At 47.4% G+C, this 19,278-nt stretch overlaps 1 protein-coding gene across 2 annotated transcripts in view; it reads right to left on the bottom strand.

Moving 5' to 3' along the window:
* The window catches only part of LOC149915934 (uncharacterized), a 68,422-nt gene extending 49,401 nt beyond the window's left edge, over positions 1 to 19,021 (bottom strand). For both annotated transcript variants that reach the window (XM_090150830.1, XM_090150831.1), the window contains exon 1: positions 17,966 to 19,021. In XM_090150830.1, coding sequence (XP_090006956.1) covers positions 17,966 to 18,026 — 61 coding nt within the window. In that variant the 5' untranslated portion in view covers positions 18,027 to 19,021. The remainder of the gene's footprint in view (positions 1 to 17,965) is intronic.
* Positions 19,022 to 19,278: the final 257 nt, after the last annotated feature.

The following is a 19,278-nucleotide window of genomic DNA, read 5'->3' as shown; positions in this document are numbered from 1 at the left end:
TGCTGCCTTGGAGAGATGCTCACATGCTGCTGGCACCAGAGGCACAGAGATGCCCGCCTGCAGGTGGCTTAAGGCACATGGTGGGGTGGGATAGCTCAGACCCCATGCAATGGGACCGCCCAACAACATGGGGTGCAGGTGGTGGGAAAGCCAATAGCAGAAGCTTGCACGCAGCCAGCCAAACTCAAGCAGCACCCAACCACCCACAACACACGAGGGCTCCCATTTCTGCCCCTTGCTAAGAACAGGAGCCCACATGTTTGCCTTCTCCAGCACCTCCACCCCTCTGCTCACAGCCCCTCTCGGACAGGCTCAGACATTTCTGGTTCACTCCCAAGTTCTCTTTTCCTTCTGGTGACTTTCATTTTGCTCAGAATCTTTCCTTCTGATTTTAACAATCTTAAAATTATGTCCTTAAAATAAACCTCACAATCAGCAATATATAAATTATAATTTCCTTCTCCACATGCTTCAACTATTATCTTAATCAAGCAATCATATCACTTCCCATATAGCCCCTCATTATCCAAGTCGTGCCCTGTTTGTATTATATCATCCTTATCTGATGGCACACCAAACCATCCAGCAAATCCTCAGCACTAATGCAATCCTAAGTCCTTAAGCATCTACCAGTTCTTTGATGCTGGAAGACTGGTTCCTGTGCTGGCAATGCCCATGGGATGATCTCCAGTCAATGAGATGGCTTTTCTAGATGTCCACCACGTTATGTGACTTTCTCAACAACACCTAGAAGGAAGTTATTACTCTGTTAAATACCCAGCAACCTAACATTCCACTTTATCTCCAAAAGCCCTCTAGAACCAAATGATCTTTGCTGGGACCACTTGCACAGGCAACACTGGGACTTTTCTATTGTTAGAAGCATTGCAGAATAAATACCCCATCAGATGGCCACGCATTTATCTCAGGCACAACCTTCAGCTCAGGAGCAATGTCAGGGCTGGGCACAGAACCCCAGCCCCATGCAATGCTTTGATCACATCCAGCTGCTTGGCCAGCAGTGCAGCCTGTGATACTTTTCCATGCAACCTCTGCCCAGAAGGAGCACTGCTGACATGGAACACCCATAGGTACACTCAGCCTCCTTCTGTGCACCGTTAATGAGCAACGTCTGTCTCCCGTTTGCAGTCAGCTAATTTGTTCCTATAGCCATGATTCCAAATATCACATGAATAATTCAGCAAGTTATTTTAACTGTAGTTAGGATAAGCCCATTAGCCATCATATATTTAGATAAATTGTCCCTTTCTCCCACACGAAGTTGCAAAGGGAGAGCACCATGCCAGGTGAGCTACAGCTCTCCCCTCAATAGGTAACCAGGATACCTGGTGACTCAAATCCACCTGGAAGCATGCTCTAAAGGGTTCCTCTCCCATTTGCAGCAGGGAGAGGGGCAGCCAGCCCCATCCTTGCAGCCATTCCATCCCATTGCCCAACACGAGCTCCTCTGACACATGCTGTGGTGACAGTTTGGTGTTGCAAATGCCCTGAGCTGATCTTTGCACAAGAGCAAACTCCACCTGGGCTTCAGGAGGTGATCCGAAGTCTGCCTTTGCTCTCCTTAATTCTACATTTGCACAGCATTGGGTGGGAAAAACTTTGCAGAGCACTGGTTATTGCTACCTGCACTGCTTCACACAGATCATATTTGTTGTGCAACAGGTTAAGAATTAATTAATCCTCCAATAAGAATGTCTACTTGTACATAATGCCTATATTAGCCCATTCACATTTTCTTATTGCTGGGGTTTACTGCAGAGCTGTTCTTAAAGGCCTTCAAAGAGAATAAAGGCAAAGAAATCTCTCTGTTACACCATTAAAATAAAGACCCAATTACTAGAATCATTAAGGGAAATATTCTCAAATGACTCTGAGTCATGTGCTGCTCTCTGGTCCCTGCCCCTTGCCTGGGGCTGGCTCTCCCTTGGTGCACAAGGCAGTGCCTGGGTAAGCACGCTGCTCTGCTTTCTGCTGAACCAGCATCCTTCCTGCCCTAGGACAGCCATCCCTGAGCAAAGAGAAATTTACAGGTACACGCAGTGTGGTCACAGGGAGTCGAGAACACGAGGGATGTAGAAAGGCTGAAAAAAAATGAGCAGTTTTCCACTAATTTGAGATTTCAGGTCCGCTCTCCCTTAGGCTTCTCACTGCACGATCCTATTCAATGCTTTGAGATTCTTCCTTCTTCCATGCCTTCGAGAAGCAGCACTGCACATCAGTGCTGGCTCCAGGGCCATGGAAGGAGGGCTCAGGAAAGGTGGTCTTCAGTTGTCGTGGGTTGCTTTGGCCACAGGGAGGTGACCTCAGCACTGATTCATTCCTATTAGGCTCATCTTCTCCCAGCAAAAAACCAGATGACAATGCAACCTGAAGCAGCTGTATGAGAAGTGGTTTTCATGAGTTTCCTCAGTGGTGACACTCTGCAGATGTAAATCCTTTCTGATCTGCGCTCGTGGAAGAAGCACCCTTGTGCTGACAGTTCCGTGAGGAGATGTCATTACAAGCTAGCAACAGATTGTAGCAGAAAAGCCACAAAGCTTTTGTCTTCATCACAGCAGGATGATAGTAAACAGCTCTAAATAATGTATAGGAAATCCAATTTTGGTAGGTGGAGAATAGGAATTACAGTAGCAGTCTTTGCTTAAATCTCTGGTAAATGCTTGTTCCAGGACCACAGTTAAAGGTGCAGAGATTTAACTGAGCAATATTAACAAATGGGCTGTGATTCATCATTAACAAGAAGACAAAGCAAGGCAAGAAGTGTAAAACCTCGGGCTTTTGGGGCTGACATGTGGAGCCAATCAGGGATTCACGTCAGATGCTGAGAGGCAGGAGATCTCTCATACTGCCTGCAATGGGCCTCATATATTCCAGAGAAGAACCCAGGACCCACAACCATATGAAAGCGGGTATTAGGCTCAATGAGAGCTGCAGAGCAGCCACTTTGGTGCTTTTTAATATCTTTGCCTCTGCACAGATGCTGCTGCCCATGAAAGATGCTGAGCAGCACCTTAATATCACTGATCTATAGGAGCGGTTTTAAATTAAATTGGTACAAATGCAGAGGGAGCTTATTTTCAAATATTGCTTAGGCAGCACGAAGAATAAAATGGTATTTTTCAGTCTGGTTGTCCAATTTCTTTTTACAAAACGCCACAAAGGACAAGAAATGCCTGTGAAAGGAGCCAGCCAATAGGTGGGATTACACGGATTTCTGAAGCAAACAGAATGGCAACTGTTAGCCTCGTGTCTGTGGGCTACACAGGGATTCAATAACCTGGAAAATGATGGACTTTTCCCTCCAGATGCATTGCCACAGACAGTACACAGCAGAAACGCACTCACATCAATCACAGCAGTGATTTCTCTATCCTATCTCTGTGCAGGGTTCTGTTGGCTCAGCAAGGGACATTTGTAGGGTCAGGTGTTACCTTGCCTGGAGCTCCATGTGCCTAAGTGGAGTAGAAGGGCCCCAGGCCCTGGGAAATCTCAACTTCAAATGGAATTAAAAGCCAACCCCACACTTAACCCAGCCAGCAGAGCCCATTACACCTCTGTAAAAGGAGAAATGCACAAGAGAGTGACTCAGCCACAGCCATCCTGCAGACAATGGGGCACATTAGGGCTGGGAAATGGGGCCCTGGGCAGCCTGGTCTAATATTAAATGGAGAGGTCAGTGGCCCTCTTTGTGGCAGGGGGGTTGGAGATTCATGATCCTTGAGGTCCCTTCCAGCCCTGGCCATTCTGTGATGTGGTTGCTGACCTCATCCTCCATTTCTTCACCCACATTCAGTATCACCAAACTCCTTCCCTTTACATACCATTTCAGGCTGCCAGCCTGCAGTTCTCCCCCTATTCCTGCAGTGCTGGAGACAGAGGCACCCCAAAGCAAAATGTCTGCAGCCACGTTAGCCAACCCCACAGCACCCAGCCAGACTATTGCAACTCTCACTGATATTTATTAACTGAAACGCAGAGATCCCTGGATGAAAACTGTAGTGGAGGTGTAGAGTGCCACGTTTCATTAACTTCTTATTATCTTATAAGGGCTTCACTGGAGCCTAGAGGACTGCATGGATAGTACATGAATCTGGAGAGCTCACTGTCAGCCTCACCTTGTGCTCAAAAACGTGGTGGTGGGAATCTCAGCTGAGGATGGACAGCATGAAGGGGAGCAGAGCTCAGCGGTGTGAGGGCACTGGTGCTGCAATGTGATGAAGTCACCTTTAATTAAAAGGAAAGCCAAAGGCAAAACAAGATGTGCTGTCCTGGGCTGGAGAAGATGCAGGAAAGTGATGGGCTCTGCAGGTAGAGCCGGAGCAGTCACTTGTGAGGTGGGAGGTGGCAGTGGATGCTGCTTTTTTAGGGTGCTGCACAGTGGCTGCTTGGCTGTCTGCAGCACCCTCAATCTCTGGAGCCACCAATATCTAGGCAAGAACGGTGGAAGTGTGTGAAAAGCACCAAACAATTGATTTTGGCTTCAGCCATTTTTGACATATGCCAGGAGAGATATGGGTTGGATCTCAGGGACAATTTCTTCTCCAAAGGAGCAGTCAGGCACCAGCACAGGCCTCCCAGGGAGGTGGAGGTGTCACCATGCCCAGAGGTGTTCAGAACCATGGAGCTGTGGCACTTGGGGACACGGTCAGCAGGCATGGTGGGGGTGGGCAGAAGGTTGGACAGCCACCCTTAGGTGTCCTTCCCACCTGCATGATGACCCCCTCATGTCTCCACTCAGTGACTGCATGGCCTCTGGCACACACAGGATGAACGTGATGCTGTCCTCCTTCCCTGCCAACTTCTGACATAACTTTGCAGCAAGCAACCCACGGCACCCTTTGCTCCATTTACCTCCCCCGAAACAGAAAGACTGTGCAAAGCACTTTTCTCCTTCCAAACATATCATGGAGATGCAGTAAGCATCTTTGCTTCCTAATTGAAATCATACATCACTTTCTTAAGCGATACTAAATCAGAGGCAAACAGCACTGGCAATTCAGGCACTAATAAACAGTTTGGCTCTGCAGACAGCACACCTGCCCACACACACCAAGCCCTGCTCCTGCCCCACAGCCATGGTGTGCATCAGTCCCTCCATTCCCAGTTGCCAGCCCACACACCCCCCCAGCCCCACGAGCACAGCCACTCTATGACAACTTCAGCTTCCAAAAGTCAATCAACATATTCTTATACCAAGACATTTCCGGGCTGATGATCTGACCCACTGCTCTTAGGAGCCAGAACTGACTTTATGTCATTGTTTGAGGGTGAGAGAGAGAACCTACAATGGGTTTTCAACTGCACTTGTAGCAAAAACTCTGAGAATCAGAAATAAGCTCTAACACTCCTTTTAATCTCCTCCTTTCATGTCACTCCTGGATCTCTCTCAGTCCTCTCTCTGCTGCTTTCAGCAGATCCAACTACCTACTCCAATAGCTGTCAGCATGAAGAAATACCACCTCAGTCCCAGGACAGCCTCCAACACTGCTTTCTCCATTACTCCAACCCACCCCACTCCAGCAAATAAGAGAGTCCTGAACACGGTTATGGAAATAGCTGAACTAACACACAGCAAGGAACAAACACAACAAACTTTACCTCCTCAGAGAGGTCAGATCCTCCACCCAGACCTCACTGATGCTGCTGGTGAGAAACAAAGGGTTAATGCCATGCAGCTCCTCTCCACCTCCCCATTTGGGTCTGCTCATAGCAATGCCTCTTTGGTTTACCTGCCCTCTGCGTAATAACAGTGGTAATTAAGAATAATCTCTGCCAGTTAGCAATTAACAATATTCAAATGGTTGTATAGGCTGACAGTCCATGTTCTCACTGCAGTGCTGGGCTGCACACAGGCAGCAGCAAGGTGGTTCCTCCCTTGCTTTGGTTTTCATTTTCCATTCAGCTATTAGAAGAAACCCATTCATCAAAGCTATAGGCTTTCCCTCTGAAAACCTTCAGCGTTTAAAAGCTTTTGACTGAAATATAACATATTAATGGAAGTCGTGATTGCACAGCCCTCTGCTGACCTTCCATAGGCTGAAATTGCTTATTTTGCTAAATTTATTTGCCATCCATTTATCAATCTAAATCTAAGGTGGTTTTAAAGGTCATAAAGCAAACAGCCACTGAAATATGATTAAAGAATATGGAAATAAATTACAAACTCATAATGTTATCCCTTCCTGTGACTTAGTGGCAGAAGCCAGGATGAAGTATGGGAACTTGTTTAACATCTTATGTATTTGGGGATCCATCTGCCTCCAGAGGACTGCTTGAGCTCCATCTATGCAGCGTGCTGCTTTGTGTGCTGAAAGGAGCATCACCAGAGCCCAACTTGGACTCAGGAGCACACTGAGAGAAGCCTTTAGCTTTCCTTAGAGGATAAACTCTGTGGTGACAAGGCTGCATTTATTAACAGGGGGGTGTGAAACGATGCTGGGAAGTTACTACCCGTTGAATAAGCAGCACACTATCCCCACACTCGGATCCTAGACTGCTCCAAAGCAGTTAATGGAGCATCACACCAACTCGACACCGCATGGCTCGCGCCAGGAGCACAGAAGGTTATAGGAAAACAAAGCAAATCTTCATAGTTTCCATCTGGAGGAAAGAAGTAAAGGTGAATCTTAATGTGAAGCTTCAAGGAGTGCAGAAGGTGTTTGGTTACGGCAACATTACGTGTATCAAAACAACGGGCAAAGATTGTTGTCTGCAAAAACAAGCTGCCTGCTGGAGCCAGGCATTAATCCCTACATGTCATTGAAACGGTTTTGACTTTATTACTAGAAGCTTCAGTGCAAATGACTGTGCAGCCACTGGTGAATTTTAATTCTTGATGAACCAGTAATTGCTGTGCCCAGCAGACTCTCATAAGCACATATGCAACGTCTGCTTCCCTGCAAAAATCAAACACCGGCTCCAGGAGCACGGTGCCATTTTTGCTCAATATCAATCAATTTCCCAGGGAACGTTTCTCCATGCAGCAGAAAAGCACACAGTATTTTTTACAGCCAGATCTACAGGGAGAACCAAATACCTCTGCCATGAACATCATGGGCAGAGCCAGCAAACGGAACAAACCACACAGAGCAGTTCCTGAGCTCCGATCACTTCCCACTGTTGGTTTTGGTGCCTTTTCTCTCTACTCTAAATTGTTTAATGAATTATTGATAAAAGAGGGAGATGTGCATAATAGACACTGTTCCATAAAGATCTTTTTATTAAAGACAACAGGATGAAGATAAAAACAAGGAAGGCAGTGAGAAGACGAGATGAAAACCCAAGGGCTGAGCAGGAGGGCAGCTACCAGCTATCACAGCCTCTACAAGGCTGCTGCACAAATTGGAGGCTGTAAAAAATACTTATGTGCCTCAAAGCACTGTGCTGCAGGCAGGAATATAACCTTGCAGGTGGGATCACAAAATGGTTGGGTTGGAAGAGACCTCAAGGATCACCCAGTTCCAACTCCCTGCCATAGGGAAGGGCTGCCAACCACTACATCAGGCACCAGATCAGGTTGCCCAGGGCCCCATCCAACCTGGCCACAAACGAGACCAAGAACATTGTAAATGTGCATTCGAGCACCTCTTTAAGATTGATTTAACTCTCGAGTCACTCCAAAGCAAACAATCCAAGGGCTGTCTTCCAAAGCCTGAGCTCTGGGGAAGCTTTCTGCTCCCCTGAGCACCCCACAAGCTGATCCCTGCCTCTCTGCCTCAGCCAGAAGATGAGGACACACTTCAGCCCTTCCTAAAGCTCTAAAAAGGATTTTCTCTGCTGTCTGGGTCTTGTTGCTAAATTTGTTGGGATTTCTCCATTTCAAAGACTCTATCATTAGAAAAGAGTGATAAACCTTGTCAGTGGGTTCAAAGTTGCCAGAAGAAGGGATACATCCTCATGCAAACACGTATGCTGCAAGATAACACGAGTGTCATTTCTCTAGGAAATCAGGCTAAGAAATATAAATCGTTCCAAGCTGTGACCTGTATTACTTATGTCAACTCTCAGCCAGCTTTTAATACTGCACTCTGCAAATCCAAACTGTTCTGGGCTTAAAAAAAATGGAAAGGGACCAGATGTCGGGTAATTGATTTTACTGACAGAGATCCAGAGGAACGTTCCAGCAGATCAGACCCAACATTTATAAGATATTTCAGCAATTTCTCCAAGTCCAATTAGCAATTGATGTGTAATGCATCAAAAAAGCCTGCAGTTAAGGAGTGTTTTCCTATTAGCACTCTTATTACCTGCAGAGATTGACATGTTTTCAGTTTAAAATGAATTCTGAAAAAAATGTATTTAAAATAAGGGTCAAGAGAATGACTGAATAGGCATAAACAGCATTTTATGGCTACGTGTAATAGAGCTGTAGCAATAAAAAAGTGCGAGTTAGGAAGAATACACAGTCGTTCTCAATTACAGGATCACAAAATTACATCTTGATTGACTCCTTCCCTTAACGCGTGCACTGGCCGACAGGGTTGGATCAGAGAATTTCCATTGAATATATTAACATTTATTTTTAAAAATGATCAATTTTGAAGTTATGAAATGCCTCATTAATTTACTATGGCGCAATTTACTGCCTGGGAGCTAACCACGTCTGCAGCCTGGGACAGGGCATTCATCCATGAGCAGAGCACACATAGGGTGCTTGCTTGATAATACAGCTCCCTTCGTCTGCACTAACAGCCACATCAATTAAAGCATATCTTCAGGAAGTACAGCTTTCTTAGACAAAAGTTCTTTTACCTCACTGCTGAGATCTTCCAGGCTGCCAGGGTTTGGGCTGCCAACATCTCAGTAGGAATTGGGGAAAAAAAAAAAAAAAAAAAAAAATTCAATTATTGATGCTGCAATCCTGCAACAAAACTGTTCACCATCACAAAGCCTGGAGGGGCCTTCCCAACATCTGGATGGGAGCACTGCTCTGACCCACGCACCCACTGCTGCCCACCCAGGGGACACGGAGGAGCCTGGCACACAGGAGGACTCCCAACAACACACTTTGGTTCAATAGCAGCCAGCAGCTCGAAGCACATTTGGTTCCCACTCGGATTTCCCCCAGTCATCTCGTTTAAACATTTTGTCTAACCACGGAGCCTCAGCTTTAGTTAATTGCCTTACTCCTCAGCTGTGCAGCAGCAAACCTCCCTGCAACGCAGCTTCCACAGCCTCACTAGGGATCAGTCCAAAAATACAGAAATTCTGCTGGAGATTATGTTACACAGACACTGAAAACTAAAATGCTGCACCCACAGACAACATTCCTCAGCTAAGCTCCAGTTTTGCCTTGGGTATTCCCAAATCCCACATTTTCCTTTCCTCTGCCATGCCTGAGATAGTACTGGACATGCCATCAGTGCTGTAACAAGATAACATTTACTCTTATCTATAGGGAGGAGGGGTCAAAATGACTTCCATTTACCTACTATCTAACAGCAAACCTGAATCACTGCTAAGTGCTCACATAGTGGGATATGGTGCCATTTTCATTCCTTTTGGCTTAACCAACAAATTCCTCTGCCCAGGAGGCCCAGATCCTTTGTCTAAGAGCAAGTCCACAGGTCAATAGCAGAGAGAAAAGTGGGAGGTTATTTTGTTTTAAAAAAGGGGGTGAGGGAGAAAGGGCAGAAAGTGAAAAAGGAAAGAGGAAAACAGCAGGAGAGATGTTTTGAGCTGCCTCTGAAGCTGTAATGCCACCAGCTCACAAACTTTGCACAAGCACAGCTGGAATTTCTATGGCAATACTCAGTGCTGTTGGCAGGGAGGGCATCTGATGGAAAGCAGAGCTGGCAATGACAAGGCAGAGCTTGTGTCAGACCCCAGCATCTCACACAGCCTCTGTGTGCAGAGCTATGAGGGCATCCTTGTAAACTCAGCAGGAAAAGGAGTGATTAAAAACATCACCTGTGTGATGATGTCATTGAGTTGTGAATCTGATCTTAGAGACCAGATAAACCTCTTAAAAGGGATTTACCCCCATTTTCTTTACACCAACTTCTATGCAGATGCATTTGCAAACTCCTCTCATTTTGTTTCCCAGACACTGGGAGCCCAGGAAAAGCACTAACCCAGAGCTAATGGACCAAGAAATGCCTTCTGAGAAAACAGATTAATATCTTTTTCCATCATGAAAATTGCTGGCGGGTATTCATTGCGTATGAGCACATCTGCAGGCAGGACTGAGCACCAGGCTTCCTTCAAAGGAGCACGATCAGAAAGTTCTGCTTGCACCAGGCTCACCTCCTTGCTGTGTTCCATAATGCTTGTTCTTTATGCACAGACAGAGAAGGGGAAAGAAAGGTATTATCTCATCACTGACACCGACACAGTTCAGGCACTAAATCCTGCTGAAGAGAACATGCATCAAAATATTCATAACTTGATTGCATGAGAAGAAACTAATATTGGCCTGCAGCTTGGAGAGGCATTGTCCTGTGACATTCAGGTGGGGAAGACCAGAGTGTGCCCTTCAAGTTTTATGACTGAGACCAAAACTTGCCAGCATTTCATTACGATCTTATTAACATTATGAGATCAGGGGGAGGGAGTGTGGCAACAGGCAGAATCGAATTTTATTATTATTATTTCAGCTATGTACCCATAACAAATCAGCTCTATTATGTCCCAGGGCTTTCTTTTTGGCTCTCCTAATCTCATTGCCACTACATAACCTCCAGCTGGCTTTAAATCTGACTGCTATGTGCCACTTTTCTATTTACATCTCCTTGCTTTTTATCGGTTCCATTTTTTAAACCTATAATTTACACTTGGTTCCCACTGGCTATAATGAAATGTCCAGGCCAGTCCTTCCCACAACAGGAGGAAACCCCAAATGAGTTGATTGCTGCTTTGTTCAGCCCGAGTCATGGGGGATGGTAAAACCCAACTAATCCAGGCTACAAGAGAACTTTGGGCATTTGAGACTATTTCAGCTGTTCTGAACAGACCAGAGACTGCTGGCACTGTGTTTCTGTACACATCCAGATCCTGGATATTGGCCTTTTTTCCACTAGAACCAGGCAGACTGTCCTGCCCATGCCTTTGGCTGCTGCCCACTGTGGTGCCTTCATGCCTTAAAACACGACCCTGACATCTCAACACCTTGTGCCTGAACACTGAGTTCTAATGTCTGGCTTTGAACAAAGGACTCATCCTCCTCCTTCAGTTGCTCCCTGGAGGAAAAAGAGGAGCAAAGACTCTGGTGTAAGTCACTGCTGGCAAATGAATTCTTTTATCACAGCCATGGAATGGTTTCAGTTGGAAGGGACCATTAAAGACCATCTGGCCCAACTGCCCTGCAATGATCAGGGACACCTACATCTTCTGAAAACTTTCCAGCAATTACAGGACCAGACATACTCATCCACTGGATGCAGCCACCTTCTACTAAATCCTACGCAGCATTTCCTCCATTGAGTCCCACCAATGCACAGCAGTAAATTGCCATCGCTATTTGTTGCCACCCATCCAATTTTGGGACAGTTCTGGGCTGCAGATGAGGGCAGCCCATGTCACAGCTAACAAGTGCCAAATGAGGTCAAACAAAAGGTCCACCCAAGCCTTGTTCACAGCTGTGAGCAGGAAGCAGCCCAAACCTCACAGGGCAAAGTCCTCCCTGCACAGATTTCCCCTTCTGTAAAACTGACAGTTCTGTGTTCATCCCCCCCCCACCAGGCTTCAGTTCTTCATTACCCCGTGAAGCTCTGCAGATATTTATCCATGTGCAAGACAGACAGCAGAACTCAGTGCTGGGGCTGCAAAGCCCCACAGCCACTTCAGCCATGCAGCAGTTCCCTCAGTGCCTGCTGACACTCAGATCCCTGCCTGACACACAGGTTTTGTTACGTTTTGTGGTAGCGTGGCTTTCAAAATTCTATTGCCACATGCTGGGCTATGATTAAAGCATTTGGCTTTCCATGGTAACGTTACCCATCTATAATCTTGTTTCTTAGCAATATCTGAGCCAGCTGTACTAGTAATTTCCTTTAATAACAAGTCTTCAGGAATCACTCTGCCCTTTCAGCCTCAAATGTGAGGCAACACGTGATTGACAGGTATCACAGCTTTCAGGCAATTAAATATTCTCAGTGTTCAACCAAAGGAAAATAATCGCAGGCTCCAGACCCAGGTCCCTTACTGCAGGTTGGAGGACGTTGAAGGGCTGTTGAGGTTCATCTTCCAAATATTTGGGTAGCCTGCATTACAAATCCATTCCGGCAACCATACAGCCAGGCAGCCCATCCATTCAGAAATTAAAAGAAAATAAACTAATTGGATGCTGAACTCCGCACACAGCCAGTCTCTGCATGCAAGGGATGCCAAAGCTCCCTGCTCCATCTCCATCTAACTGGAGGTAAAATGGAACTCCACCCTCAATTGCACAAAGCAATTAAGCATGCTGCGTTAATTAGTCACAGCAATGATGATCTTCTCGACAAGGGGTGTGCTATTCCTTGCAAACGGTGCTGCCACAGAAATGTTAATCTCTTTCCTTTTAAGATTAAGCTGTCTGAGTGTAAATCAGCTGCTGCAACCACCCCAGAAATACAAACTGCCACACAGACACCACAACCAGAGGCAGGGAGGTGAACTCCTGCTATGTTTTGCAGACCAGAGAGCCCTGTAATGCTTGGGAGAAAAATCACCAAGAGTCATAGAACGGCCTGGGTTGAAAAGGACCACAATGCTCTCATCTGGTCCCAACCCCCTGCTGTGTGCAGGGTCACCAACCAGCAGCCCAGGCTGCCCAGAGCCACATCCAGCCTGGCCTTGAATGCCTGCAGGGATGGGGCATCCACAGCCTCCTTGGGCAATCTGTTCCATTGCCTCACCACTCTGTGTGATAATGAAAATCTTCCTCCTAGTATCTAACCTAAACCTGTCTCGGTTTAAAACGATTCTCCCTTGTCCTATCATTACCCACACTCAAAAACAGTCATTCCCCCTCCTGTTTATTTGCTCCCTTCAAGTACTGGAAGGCCACAATGAGGTCCCCCCAGAGCCTTCTCTAAGCTAAGCAAGCCCACTTCTCTCAGCCCTTCTTCATATGAGAAGCACCCTGTTGGCTCAGCTTCACTACTTTCCACGGTGTGAAAATATTTGCAGCAATCCAGAGCTCAGTGCTGGGTTTAAGCTTGTAGACAGCACCGTAATACAATTATTCACAGGAAATCATAGAGCCACAAGGAAATGCTCGGTGTCGCTTTGCAGGCAGCACCACGGATGTGCAGCTCTGCAGCCTGACACAGCTTCAGCCCCACCGTTGTGACTGCAGCTCAGACAGCACCAAAGGTACCCGAGAGCCCATCCCCAGCAGAGGTGATTTGTGGTGATCAGCCTGAACCAAATCAAGCGTTTTGCCAACAGCAGCTGAAAGCTATCCATGCCTCTATTGCATGCACGTTCTACCTATCGTTCAGCAATAAACACATTCACAGCACACACCAGTGGCCAACTGGGATTCGGAGCCTCACAGTCAGAGAGGACACCGGTATGGATGGACTGGAGAACACACGCCTACATTAACAGCATCTCCTTTCCCTCTGTAACACACAGCTGAGCTGCCGTAAGCAGCCCGAGGTGCACAACAGCCCACCATGCCCTGATGGCCATCACTGAGCACAGAAATGGGAAATAATGAGGGAAGGCTGTGGCTCTTTCCAGCCCGTGGCTGCAGGTGAGCATCCTGCAAAGCAAGGAGAGCTTTGTCCTTCACGTGGCACTGAATGAAGCGTGTCACTCAGCTGGCAGGGCTCCTGCACAGCATGTCACCACACAGCCTGGCCTTCTCCAGAGTTTTTGTAATTCTCTTATCTTTATTTATAAAGCATTAATCTGCTTAAAATAAGTAAGAGATTGGAGTTCACATAGAAAGCCCTAAAATGTGGTAGAATAATGAAAACTGTAGCCAAAAAAATTCAATTTCTTCTGTTTTGTTTTTTTTTTTCCCCCAACTTCCCAGTGCCAAAGGTTCCCATAATCCCAACACTGAGGCAGTGGGGGGCTGGGCCACATGCTGAGCTGGGGCAGGAAACCCCCATTTCTGTGCAAAGAGCAGAGAAGGGAAACACCACACAGTCATTGGGCTGTGGAATGAGAACAGAACTTCATGTGGCTGTGATCCCAAATGGCAGCACCCAGCCCAGCCCAGCAGGATTCTGTGGCTGCAGATGCTCTTTTCTGCCCCAGGTGCTCTGCTTCCCACTGCTTGGGTCCCCTCACATCGTCACAAGGCTCTCTGTGGGATGGCAGACCCAAAGGGTTAACGTTTCCCACCTCTCCTCTGACACCTGGGTGCTTCCACATTGCCACTGTTGCATCCAAGGGTTTGTAGCAACTGCAGTAACTGAGCACCGCTCACTCTCGCACTTCAATCTTGGGGTCAACCTTTTGCTGGAAGCAATGGGCTTTCATGTGCCTTCCGCAGAGGAAAACAGCAGAGGTTTGGGCCCTGGCTTTGTTTATTTGGTTTTTTTTTTTCCAGGTTTGACAGCAATAGGTGATACATTGCATCTCTCATTTTTGTTGCAGACCTCCGACCACCGATTTCCACAACAAACAATAAACATCTACAGAAAAACCTGGGAGAGTCCCCCTCACCAAACGGAACAAATGGTGACATTCAAATATTCTCACTCACAAGCAAACAGGCAGCCTTTAGCAGAGCAGATCTGAAACAAGCAAGATTATCCCCCTGGAGATGGGAGAATATGTTTAGAAAAGCTTTTAAGTATCTCAGGAGCAAAGGGTTATTTGAAAACCAACGTGTCAGTCAGACGCTGACACAAACATGCTGCTTCCATCAACACCTCTATAGTAAATATTTCAAGATAATCTTGCTCTGAAATACAGAACCTCGCTGCTTTATTCAAAAGCCTTCACTGCTGCTGCACCAGTGTGGGCAGCCAGGGAGGCTGTGAGCTTTGGGCTGTGCTTTGCAATGGGGGAAATCGCTGGTTCTGGAGAAGCAGAGGCATTTCCCCCATCCTGCAGCCCCACAGTGGGGGCTCAGTTTCTCACAGCACATCCCTGCTTCCCTCCTCACCCTTTGCAGACCCCGATCCCAAAGCAACACAGGGAGGGCTGAAAAGCACCGTGAGCCCTCCCTGCACCTCCAGCACAGCTGCCACAATAGGAACTGATTTCATTCACAGTGCTGCACCAGCTGCTCAGTTTAACTGAGGCTTTTTATTTTCCCTTCAGTGTTTTCTTGTTGCACCAAGCGGGTGGGACTGTTTATGAAGTGAGGTGCGATCCAGCTTGAGAAACAGCAGCACAGACTGGACCATCACCTCTGCAACCTCAGCCCTCAATTAGCCAAGCATCTGCCTGCAGTTGTGAGCAGAGGGAATTAAGACAGCAGCCGGGGCACCAAGAAGGCAAAGTGCAGCACCGCTCATCTCAGTGCACTGAATGCTGCAGTTCCCACTCGTGCCCATCCATCCGAGCTCAGCCTGTGCCAGGTTGTTTGTTAGCACTACAGGTGGATGAGTGAGGAGCTGTGGTAGCATCCTTATCCCTTACTGCTATTAACAGCAGAACCTGAGGAGCTTTGCATGACTTTACCCCAAGAAGCACCACACCACGTGGCCCTAAAGGAGCTCCAGCTCTTGTATTAAACTGGTAAAGGGATTTCCTGAATTCAGTTCAGAACTTCTCCATTCCCACTCAGCACGTTCCTGAGGAACCTGAGGCAGCACCACAGCCATCGTGGTCCACTGCCCACCCCAGTGCCACTGCTGAGCCCCAGCATCAGCTCCACCTTATCCCAAAGCCTCACTGCCATTTTCTTAATGAGCAACCACCTCTGCCACAGGTGCTTCTCCCTCGGGCTCCAGCTCTGTGCCCAAAGAGCAGCACTAAGAGAGAAAGCAAGCAGGACAGGAATCAGGAGGTGTGGGGGGTCCTAATAGTGCATTATGGTCATCCCCTGACCCCCAGCACTGCTGCTGGAAACCACGGCTGATCACAGCCATTAATCACTGCACGGAGCAGCCCGGTGTGCAACACTTTGCTCAGCTGTGCCACACAGGCACGTAATTAGGTGAGCTAATTACTTACAGAGTAAGGTTACAAAGGAACCACTCTTCAGACACCAAACCCAATAAAGAAATGGGCATTGGCAGCATGAATACTGTTAAGTACAACTCGGTGATGGCTCCCTAAATCTGCATTCACTCTCACACGCGGCACTCGTTTGGATATCGCTATGGAAAAGGTGAGATGCTCTCCGGTAACATTCATCACCTGATACCGCCACAATCAGCAACATTTCGCATTGCAGCCACTTCTCCATTCCCACACAGGGACTTTCGGGGAGGTTGGTGCCGCATGCCCACGTTTTCCTCTTGTCCTACAGCACGAACGCGCTGGATCGAGAAAACGTTTCCTGAGAGTTCGACAGCCGCGATTTTGGACTTGGAGGTTATTTTGCCGCGTCGCACGAAAGTGAAACAGTTACAGACGAGCGAACGTGCGAAGTGTGAGAGCCACGAGTCGCTCGGGAAGCAAAAGCGGAGCTCCGGGAATGCCGTCATTGGATCCCAGCACGCGGCAGCGCAGCCGCTCCTCGGGGCGGGCATCGGCGCGGCAGCAGCGCCCCCTGGTGGCCGCGCGGGGAAACGCACGAGGGGGCGCCGAGCCCGACGGAGCGGACGGCCGCATCCACACAGCGACCCCAAACCTTTTGCACTATAAGGATTCCTTGTCGTCCCTCGCCCCAGCGATGGCAGCTCCCCAGATCACCCCGCTATAATTTAATATTGGAACTTATCAGAAGCATTAAGGCTGAGTTAACCTTAACAGAGACGTTCTGAAGCGAGTCCTTAACATCTGTCATAATGCAGGAAGCTGCGCCCTGGAGGCATCTCAGAATGTTCTGCTCGCTGCTCCCCCGTGCAGAGGGGCAGTTATGTGGAGGATGTGAGCATCGCCTCTTGCTTGCATACATTTCAACGCGATTTACAGCTTTGTATGGAGTAGATCCGCTTTCATTTAATATTTAGTAATGAATGCACCTCGATAAGGATAACACGACCTTTGTAGTTTCGTTTTAATAAGGAGAGGAAATCGCCGAGATTAGTGATTTTCAGTGTTAATAACTTAACAAGGTAATAGACCTTGTAATTAAAAATAAGTTTAAGGAGATTACGAAATGATTTTGATCATGATTTAAAGACCAATTACAGAAAAATCTCATTCTTCTCTTTCTAATTAACTACATTGCAAACAGCGACGCTGAGAAGTTCTGAAATGAACCGTTTTTGTTGGCGAGGCCGTTTGCATGCCCTGCATTAGAAAAGTTTAACAAAAAGAGCGTCCTGGGCTCCTTTTAAAGAGCGTGATTGGAAAAGAAAAAGCACAGGAAGGACGCCATTAACTCTGCTGCTTTGTGGCGTTAGGATTCATGGCCCCGAGGATTGCTGCTCTACCGGCCCTATACGAGGGTTTGGCACAACCACAACGACCCTCAGCACTACGGGAACGCAGCTCTGGTTTGGGAGCTGTGATATTTTAGGAGCGCACAGCAGCATCCCAAACCTCCTGCACGAGGATTGCCCTCCTAAAACACAACGCAAGGAGCAAGCCCTAAGCAAAAGCAAGCCCAAAGCAGCCGGCCAGCCTGGCCTGCAGCAACAAAACTCATCATCGTGCTGAGACCTCAGCAAGCAGCCATTCACACAGACTCTAATCGTGTGAAATGCTCGTTTTGGGGTTGGCTTTATGCGATAGTTTGATTACAGCTTTAAAGCAGCTTGCTTTATTTTATTAAGCTTGCTGCTGCTGCACCAACATCCCATCTCCATCCTAAAGGAGACGTTTGCTTTGGGCCAGCTCTAGCTGCATAGTAAGGCAGTTCAGTGTAACAGGGAGACTAAAAACCAAACTAGGAACAAAAGATTAAAAGAGGAAATCGCATCCGGGCTGAGAACACACCTACCTTCAGGAGCAGGGATGCACGGCGTGGGGACGGATGGACAGACAGCCGTAGCACAGCCCATCCGGCGGTGCAGGTGCTCATGGCCCCGTGCCCCACCTGCTGCTCTCCGTTGCTCTCAGCCGTTGGTTCTCACCGCACGTTTCCTAAATCAGGAGCAACTTTCAAGTTTCCCCGCCCGCAGCTCCGCGTGCAGCTGCCTCCAGCCGTGCTGGAACACCTGCTCGCTTCGTGGCAGCTCTGCAGGGCTGTCAGAGCGCCGCTCCTCTCCTCAGCCTGTGTGAGGAGAATCAAAACGGCCCATTTCTGTTTCCACTCTTTTTGTGGCGTTGTAGAAATCCCACACCTTCGTCCCCCATAACTCACAGCACCCAGCTTACACAAACCTCGCTCTGCTCCCCTGCACGCAGCCGAGCAGCAGCCGAGCACAGCTGGATGCTCTGAGCTGGTGCAGGATGGAAGTTAAGCTATTTTAAAAGAGCTGATGTCCTGGGTAGCAAAAGCGAAATGTATCATTTGTTTAAACAATCCTACTCGTTATTTCTGCCTTCATTCCACAAAACCCAACTGATGGGAACCTACATAAACAGAGCTTCAGCCTTCCCCTCGAGAAGTTAAATCAGAAAGCTCTTCACTGCTGTTTTATTTCTTTTATCAGAATACAGATGGAAGCCATAATTCACCTTAACACGAGAAAGTTCCCTTTCTGCTGTAAAGGAACTCATCAGACATTTCTTGTTAGTAAGATCTGACATAAATCTGTTTGCTTTTTCCTCTATTTGATCTCAGCACCTTATGAATTTTTCATTGCCTGCTCTTAATTTTCCACAAGCAAATTCAATTAAAGAAATTAAAAAGCAGTAGTTGAGCCCTGATTACCTCATCAGCAAATGGCTCCTTTATTGCACCAGGGATGACATACACCCCACTCTCCTGGTGGGACTGGAGCCCTCACAGAATTGGATCATGTGAAACCTTTCCCCTTTTATCAGTGCTATTAGGAAGCAGCTCATCAAGCCACCCAGCCAATTCATCCAGGTGCTTCCCTGACAGGCAGCATTCCAGGGGTTATTGCAAATGAAAAGATTTCCTTGTGTAGCAATCGGACAGATCAATATGATGGGAAAGGTGTTACAACAAAGGTGTGATGGTGGAAGGACCAACATGATAGAAAGGTGCTATAAAGGAAGAAAATTGCTCACCATATCAGAAGATCCCAGCTTTGCAGTGGAGAGCTTCACCAAGAAGGGATCTCCAGGAAGAGATCCTTCCCCAGTGGCTGTCAGCCCTTAAATGGGCTCTAAGAGAGGTGCAGC

The sequence above is a fragment of the Phasianus colchicus genome, chromosome 15 (assembly GCF_987193195.1).
Source record: "Phasianus colchicus chromosome 15, bPhaCol1.hap1.1, whole genome shotgun sequence".
Lineage (NCBI taxonomy): Eukaryota > Metazoa > Chordata > Aves > Galliformes > Phasianidae > Phasianus > Phasianus colchicus.
This window is presented reverse-complemented; position numbering and strand designations above follow the sequence as displayed.